This window comes from Xenopus laevis, chromosome 1L (assembly GCF_017654675.1).
Source record: "Xenopus laevis strain J_2021 chromosome 1L, Xenopus_laevis_v10.1, whole genome shotgun sequence".
In the NCBI taxonomy this organism is placed as follows: Eukaryota; Metazoa; Chordata; class Amphibia; order Anura; family Pipidae; genus Xenopus; species Xenopus laevis.
The window spans coordinates 175,161,592-175,170,646 of record NC_054371.1 but is presented as its reverse complement, the minus strand read 5'-3'; the positions used below and the strand labels follow the sequence as shown (position 1 = coordinate 175,170,646).

Genomic DNA, 9,055 nt, shown 5'->3' with positions numbered 1-9,055 from the left:
TTTGTCTAAAAACTGTTTTTGGTCAAGGGTCTCTTTACGATAAACTAAAGGGAGCGAGTCTTGCAGCCTGTTTAAGTAGTAAGCTGCAGTAGCCTAGTCAGGATCAGGTAAGGACATGGATCAGTAGTACTGGTTCAAGAAAGACCCTATAAAGGCAGAATAGTGTTTCTTTATGATGAGACACTTGCCATACAGGTGAGTGCTGTAGACAGTATTTCCTGTGCCACAAGCTATTGTCACTCAGGAAATGTTGCTTGCAGCCTTTCCTTGTCTGGTGTGGCCTTCCTGTTAGTTGCCATTGTGAATTGCATCTATGCGATAACTTTTAGTATGATATAGAGAGTGATGTTCTGAGACAATTTGCAATTGGTTTTCATTTTTTACTATTTGTGGTTTTTGAGTTTAGCTTTTTATTCAACAGCTCTCCTGTTTGCAGTTTTAGCAGTCTGGTTGCTAGAGTCCACATTACCCTAACGACCATGCATTCATTTAAATATTAGACTATTATATAGTATTAAAAAGTAACAATAACAAAAAATGTGTAGCTTTACAGAGCATTTGTTTTTAGATGGGGTCAGTGACCCCCATTTAAAAGCTGGAAAGAATAAAAAGGCAAATAGTGAAAAAACTATAAAAACTAGATAACGAAGACCAATTGAAAAGTTGCTTAGAATTTGGCTTACTAAAACACAATAAAAGTTAACTTAAAGGTGAACCAACCCTTTAAAAACTTCCTCAGTTGGCCTGGGAGGAATTATAGAAAGCAGAGCTAAGGCCTAACATATGCCTAGTACCCTTGCTGATCCCTAGGCATGTGCCTCTTCTGCCAACCCTTCATTTCTGTCTCTGCTCATAAATCATACAATTTGCCACACTGCTGGCTGCACCCAATCAATGTGAGCCTTGTTTCTTGCAACATCAGGAATGACATCAAAGAGGCGCCTGTTTTGATGTTGCTAGTTCCTAACCAGAGATACATCTCATCATGCCACACTGAGCAATGTCAATGCCTCATGGCACTAACGCCCATGTAAAATAAACACGTGACTTTACTGCACAGTATCTCTGGCATGGGATTATTTGCTTTGAGCTCAGGACAATCAATTGTTCGGAGATATTGTGCTAAATGAGGAGGTATGACTTGCCTTTATAGGATAAACCTTAATGAGTTTAATCAACTGCACTGTATCCCTCAGTTTAGAAGTTAAAGGAACAGTAACAACAGTGCTAAGTGCCAAGAAAAAGCACCTGCATATAAATATGGCCCTGGGTGCACTGTAGGTACAAACATACCATCTGCCTGACAGGTCTGCAGTTATCATTATTAATTCAACATAACCTCTTGGTGAAAGTGCTCTGTGGATGAGCCATAAGGCTCCAGTGAATATAAAATTGTAACGTAGCAATAGTTGAATTAACCAGAAGCGACTGTTCCCAGGATATAAGCCCATGGCTGTGGAGAGAGCACCCAGAAAGAACTAGCTATAAACTAGGGGCTGATTTATAAACACTAGGAAAACTTGCACGTGGACCAGGTTGCGAGGTATCATTTTCAAAACCAGCCAAAGTCAGCTACAAAACCAGCCAAGAACTAGCCAAGAGGCACTTCAAAAGTAGCCCAAAATAGCACATTTGCAATGAAAACGTCTAAAAAAAGAAATGAATACGTGAAAATACGCCTTTTTCAATTTTCGCTGATTTGCGCGTTTTTCCGTGAAGCAAAATGGGAAAGATTTGCCCCCTTCACCAGGGGTGTAATTACATTTGGGGGGCTCAGGAGGTATAGCGGCCCCATGAGGCCCAAATACAAATACAATTTCAATAAATATTGGTAAAACAATTCAACCATTGGACATTTTGATGGCCAGCAGATTTTTGCCCCAAAATTAATTGTCTTAAATTGAGGAAAGTCACCGGAAAATGCGAGACTACAGAGCTCGAAATCTGGTAACTCCCAATTTCTACAAAAGTCTTGTCCCATTGCATGCTGGGTATTGTAGTCTTACTTTAAACCTGGCAGTTGGCAAATTGTTAAACAAAAACAACATTGCCCAACATGCATCTGGAGGCACAGGCTTGGCACATTAGGGCAAGGAAAAACTTTGGCTGGTTTCCAAAATAAAAACCAGCCAAAGGCCCAAAAAGTAGGTCAAATCCGTACCTTGGCTAGTCTGTACTTTCCAAACGCGCCTGGACTTTAAATTAGTAGCCCAATTTGGCTGGAAACCAGCCAACCCTGCCGTGGACCATAACCCATAGCAACCAATCAGTGACTGGCTATTTTAGACAGCTGCAGCTTATGCAATGAAAACAAACCTTATTGGTTACTGGGGCAAATTTGCCCAGAACCCTGCACTTCTAAATCTGAGCTACTGGAGAATTCTCTTTATTGTAGAACATCGCCGGTGGCCGGTTAGTCATCCCTTTTCCCGCCTTAATGGCACCTACAGACAAAGCTGAGACACCATAACAGCAGTCGCCAACCTTCACTTTTGATTTGCTATAAGCGTAAAATAAACCGAGCGCCTCCCCCAGTAACACGCACTTGGAACAATCCGTCAGCTGCTTCTAGAACTGCACTTCCGGCTACAGCACGCCTTAACAGCGGAAGAGTGAACCTTTTTCCATATGCGCATGCGCGTAAAGTTAACTCCTGAAATCCCTCCCATGTTTATGTTTGACTCCACGCCGCAAAACAGAAGGGACGCGTCATATATATCGGTTGTTTTAGTCCTGAATACTGTAACCATGAGCTGAGCCTGGGGGAATTAATCTATGACTGTCTGCTGATCATATCCATGGTAAGAGATAGTCACCTTAATATTGAATGTGTGCAGCAACTGTAGAGTCAGACTGAAACGTGATGGTGCAGGAATCAAATAAACAATGTAAATTAATTTAAACGTACATTTACGGTAAATACAGTTTCTCTTGATGTCCTCCTAACCTGTAAAGCAATTATTAGTAATGTAGATCAGGGCACCTCTGCAGATTAATTGTCCATCGTACAGGCAGCAACAGTCCTGTTACTGGAAGGAGGATAAAATATGTAATGTTAGAAAAAATGATATATGTAAATCAGTTATGTCAGCAATTAACCAAACATTAAATATTTTGTGATGTGTAAATAAATCAGATACTGCAAAGGGCATGCCCCCTATAACATCAATATATATAATATAATTTGTATGAATCTTTATCAATATACCGACAATTGTTATTCCATTCCTTCTTCATAAACTAGATGGATGGGACACATGCAATAAAGAGATCCAGGAGTAGAAGCCCTAAGGTGTCCCAAAGCAAATCTTCAAAGAAGAAGAAGAGATCAAGCTCCCGATGCAGAAGTGGCAGTGACTCCCCTGCTAGAAAACATTCAACTCTCGCAAAATATCGAGCAGAGGTACCAGACCGACGTAAAAAAGGTCTGTATCCATGCAATTCTTAGCCTGTGGGAACAGAGATCTATACCAAAGGGAGAAATGCAGCAAGCACTTTTACGTTTAATTACAGCTGCAATGAACCCAGGAGCAAACAGGCAATTTGAGTCTAACGTTGTCTGCAGTAGCTGTGTCAATTCATAAATACCTGCACCTTCTCACACAGGAACAGGAACTGAATAAACTGTGTCTTGAACAAGAGTTAACTTTTTTTGTCGTTATCCAGTAAGTGCATAGAACTGCAACATATTTTAAAAATAATAATGAACCTGACCTCCATGCGTTTTTAGCCTTAAAGAGATACTGACACTCAAAATGAATTTGTTTACATCTATGATAACATTGTCTTTGCATGCTATTTATAATTTTGCCAAAAGTGTTTGCCCAATGTTCTTACATTACCTATCTGATCCATGTACCTCTATGAGAGGACTGCCATATTTGTATTCCACAGTATTGAGTTAGCATTAGAAATTCTAACTGACAGGTTGAGGAATTTACATAGTTTTTTTTTTACATAGTTAAATTGGGTTGAAAAAAGACAAAGTCCATCAAGTTTAACCCCTCCAAATGAAAACCCAGCATCCATACACACACCCCTCCCTACTTTTAATTAAAATTCTATATACCCATACCTATACTAACTATAGAGTTTAGTATCACAATAGCCTTTGATATTATGACTGTCCAAAAAATCATCCAAGCCATTCTTAAAGGCATTAACTGAATCAGCCATCACAACATCACCCGGCAGTGCATTCCACAACCTCACTGTCCTGACTGTGAAGAACCCTCTACGTTGCTTCAAATGAAAGTTCTTTTCTTCTAGTCTAAAGGGGTGGCCTCTGGTACGGTGATCCACTTAATGGGTAAAAAGGTCCCCTGCCATTTGTCTATAATGTCCTCTAATGTACTTGTAAAGTGTAATCATGTCCCCTCGCAAGCGCCTTTTTTCCAGAGAAAACAACCCCAACCTTGACAGTCTACCCTCATAATTTAAGTCTTCCGTCCCTCTAACCAATTTAGTTGCAGGTCTCTGCACTCTCTCCAGCTCATTTATATCCCTCTTAAGGACTGGAGTCCAAAACTGAACTGCAAACTCCAGATGAGGCCTTACCAGGGACCTATAAAGAGGCATAATTATGTTTTCATCCCTTGAGTTAATGCCCTTTTTTATACAAGACAGAACTTTATTTGCTTTAGTAGCCACAGAATGACACTGCCCAGAATTAGACAACGTGTTATCTACAAAGACCCCAAGATCCTTTTCATTTAAGGAAACTCCCAAAACATTGCCATTTAGTGTATAACTTGCATTTATATTATTTTTGCCAAAGTGCATAACCTTGCATTTATCAACATTGAACCTCATTTTCCAGTTTGCTGCCCAGTTTCCCAACTTAGTGGGAGTGGCAGCATCCGGCATGGAACCTATAGTTCTGCACAATTTAGTATCATCTGCAAAAATAGAAACAGTACTTTCAATGCCCACCTCCAGGTCATTAATAAACAAGTTGAAAAGCAAGGGACCTAGTACAGAGCCCTGCGGTACTCCACTAACAACACTGGTCCAATTAGAAGTAACAATTGCTAAAAAAAAGCAGCCCTATCAGCGAAAAACAATAAACATGACCTATGGTTAACTTTTAATGTACATTATTATTTTGAAGAGTTGATTTTTAGTGTCTGTGTCACTTTAAGGTCAGACAAGTACACTACTGCTCAAGCAAGCAAGACACAGATTAGTCACAATTTAGTGATTGGTGTCTGCAGACTGAGATACAGAGTTTTATGTCACATAGGTTCCTTTTGGTGCCATAGGCAGCAGTACAGCAGAAAGTTTTCCATCATTTCAGCAAAGATTCCACTCAAAAGAAGTTATATGTGACTCTTTTTATTGACCTTCCCAGCAGTGTGCCCTTACATGTGTTCTCTACCGCACTGTGCTTTTCGTGGCATTGTTAATTCTCCTGTTTTTATCTTGAATCCTTTCTCTAATTTTGTGTTCTGTTACAGTCCTGGTGCTTTCCTGAAATGTCTCCTTATCCCACATTTTTGGTTACTATAGAGAGAAGAAAGAAGAGGAGAAAAAGAACAGTGAGCACAACTTCGTCGTCTTCTTCTGAGAGTTCCTCATCTTCTTCATCATCCTCTTCAGATGACTCAGGTGATAGTACATGTAAGAGTAAAAGGAGCAGCCATAGAAAGAAGAAGAATAAAAAGCAAATAAAGAGAAAGAAGGCAAAAAAGAATAAAAAGCTTAAGAAAAAAACATCCTTTAAACTGGAATGCCAGGATACCAAAAGCACAGAAAAGGAAGTACTACCTGGCCCATCAGTAAACCCCTGCAAGAAGGAGTCTCCAGAAGTCTCTGGCCCAGGTTAGCTGCTATTGTATTATTTTTAAATTAGGCACCTTACGGTGCATTTAACTTGTGTCATTGAAATAGTGACATTAGAGGTAGTTGCCTGGAGAAAATCCAACCACTTGTTTTTTTACATTCTGCTAGTTGAAGTGCCTAGTTCCCTAATCCTGTATTATGCAGGTCTCTTGCAGGCACATTTTGCTGATATTTTGGCGTTCATTCTTTTGCATCTATATGGGATTTATATTTCTCCCTGTTTTATCAAGGTTCAATAAATTTTGTGAATACGTTGTCCTATGATTGTGTAGTATATAACAACAGTCTTTTTTTCGTGTGTGCAAGCTTTGACTGATGAACAGAAGTCTCGAATTCAAGCAATGAAACCAATGACGAAGGAAGAGTGGGATGCACAGCAAAGTGTTATCAGGAAAGTCGTGGATCCAGAAACTGGAAGAATTAGGTACTTTCTATGACATATTTTCTTTTTTTCATTTCTATGTCATATGGTTATAGTAGAGCCTGGTATGTGCTGTATCATTTTATTATGAAGCTTAGGGAAATTTGACAAAAATAATGAAATAATCTGTATAATATACATTAATGAACTTCAATTAATCTTCAACAAATTCTGCATGTATGAAAGAATGTTTTTTGCACAGATGATTATATTTCCTTCCTGTCAACAGTCACTTTTAACATTGTGATTGTGAGAAAACAGATCTACATTTGTCACAGGCACCTAATCACCTGTAGATTACTGAGCGACAGTAATCTATATATTTCACTTGCTGGTGTCTTGTCAGTCGCGTATTAGATGGAGAGGTGTAATGTCCGTTGTCCTACATCCTCTGAGATCTTTATACTGGTAGGAAATGACATTGACCCATTACAATTCAAATGCTATGTTTAAAATTATTGCTGCAGCTTGAAATTATATTTGGATCCCAAATGACACGTTTCAAATTTCTTATTTTCAGACTTATCAAGGGTGACGGTGAAGTTCTTGAAGAGATTGTAAGCAAAGACAGACACAAAGAGATCAACAAGGTACTGTGGTCTGCTTGATTTATCACTTTCTCCATTTATTTTCAAGTATTTTGAAACGGTTATCTTAATATTTTAGTTATGTGACAAACACTGTGCATAGCACAGGAGTTTTCCTAGAAAGTGTCTGGCCTCTAGGTGTTGTCCAGTTTGTAGTACACATCTCTGAAAAAATCACTTGTTAAAGTGAATATCGCATGGGGAAGGCAAACTGTAGCTACAACTCCCTGGACCTGCAAAGCAAGAGCTTTGTTTGCCTTGCTATTTGCTGTCATATATTTGTAGATGTGTACTTTGTGCATTTAGCTTCCAGATTACTGGCCTAGTTTTGCAAGTTGTACTTGTTTTAGCCTTGCTGAAATTCAGATCCTCTTTAATCCCTAATGCATAATTTAAGTGATTTTTAAGGACGTCCATCTGTTACATCTTTAAACATCAGTACAAATGAGGACAGTTTGGGAACATAAAGAACTCGGGAGCTCTTGAAACCCTGTTCTTTCCCTTTGATATTTTTATAGATTTTTAGTATTTTTTGATGGGGAATTATCCCTAACTCCTTTGTGTATGTTTCCCCTACAGCACGCTACACAGAAGGATGGCCTTGAGTTCCAGATGCACTCTGGCATGTTCTGATCTCTGGCCCTACAGGACACTCTGCCTTATATTGGTTTCAGGTTAAAGACTGGTGCGTGCTGTAGCCAAAATGAATGTTTGTACTTTCCCTTACACTCAAAATCTCTTTTTAGGATGTTAGCACTGCCTTGTAACCTTAATTGTCTTGTTTTATTTCATCTTTTGTTTCCCCGCTGATATTGTTAGAATGAAATATTCAGTCTTTTGATATCAAACATTTTTCACCAGAACATTTCCATAAATATCTGAAATAAACATTTTAAATATTTTAAAAATGTTTGGCATTATTTTGTTTTATAGCACATACCACAGTCTATAAGGTAAAGGTTTATGCACTGCTAACTTTCAGTCAGCCGCAACATGTTCTTTTATGTACCATTCACAGTGGCATTCTGAGTATAAATGGTGAATGTCCTTGTCAAAAAAAATGCTAAACTGCTTCTAAAGTTGCCATACACAGGGAGACTGCCAATTTGGGCTCTATAGGCCGATATGGCAACTCATCTGCCTGTGAGTGTGTAGCCCTCCACTGGCCCATCCAATTTATATTGGATTGACCAGATGTTTGATTTTCCATCAGATCAAAGACCGCATTGGCTCATTGTTAAGGTCCTCGCTCCGATGACTCATTCCCGTTGTTGTAATCGGATTGTGTGGCTTTAGGGCCAAATGATCAGATTAGCCTGATATCATCCAGGTTAGGTGGGCATATCGGAGAAAATATCTGCTTATTTGGCAACCTCCCCAAACAAGTGGAACTTAAAGTGTTTTTTTTTACTGTTTGTGGATTGCATTCCACCAGGTGTTGTTCCTTGTCAATTTGGGTGCCAGTTCTCTCTTGTGTCCTGAAGCAGCCACGGCTCAATTGCAGCTTTTCCCTTCTTGCTTTTATAAAATTAATTTCTGCATCAATTTAATAATAGTCTAATGACAGGGATTGTGATGAAAGTACAGTTTGCCCATTGTTTTAATTAAAATAAAAGTAGTATAATCTGTTGGAAAGGGAGCAGTATTTCTCCACGTCTGGTGATAGAAATGTTTGACTAAGGAGTCTTTTTACTGCAGTGTGTGTGTGTGTGTGTGTGTGTGTGTGTGTATGCTGTAATAAACAATCAGCCCCTCGCTTCTGCTGGCGGCCTTTTAACTCAAAGAATCTAAACAAGTGACTTGGCAGACTGGAGTCCGATTTGTCAGCACGTGGTTGTGTATGACCTCCTACTGCTATGTTTAAAACAAACATTTGTGTAAGCGGTGGGAGATGATTAAATCCTGTTGTGTTCACTGCTGAATATGAATCCTTTTAGACTTACAGGAGATACATTTCTTCTGCATTTTAATGGTAGGGAACTTAAGCTCTGCACCTCCAACAGCAAACACCATTTTTATACATCTTTTTGTTCTCCATACTATAATGGAGTTTGTTTTATTAGTCTGTTATACAATTATTTTGGTTTTTTTCTTATACATACAGTACTTTCATCTCACTCAAAATATCCATGCACCCCTTTTAATGAGTTGAATTGGCTATTGAAGTCACACTTATTGCTGACATATATGTATATTTAAGCACACA

The 9,055-nt window shown here is 38.9% G+C and overlaps 1 protein-coding gene across 1 annotated transcript; it reads left to right on the top strand.

Moving 5' to 3' along the window:
• The first annotated feature begins 2,316 nt into the window (after positions 1 to 2,316).
• Positions 2,317 to 7,757, top strand: arl6ip4.L (ADP ribosylation factor like GTPase 6 interacting protein 4 L homeolog). Its single transcript, XM_018262974.2, has 6 exons — positions 2,317 to 2,801; positions 3,245 to 3,425; positions 5,509 to 5,820; positions 6,148 to 6,265; positions 6,783 to 6,852; positions 7,429 to 7,757. Exons 1-6 carry the CDS (start codon positions 2,799 to 2,801, stop codon positions 7,480 to 7,482), a joined length of 738 nt encoding a protein of 245 aa, XP_018118463.1. The 5' UTR covers positions 2,317 to 2,798; the 3' UTR covers positions 7,483 to 7,757.
• Positions 7,758 to 9,055: the final 1,298 nt, after the last annotated feature.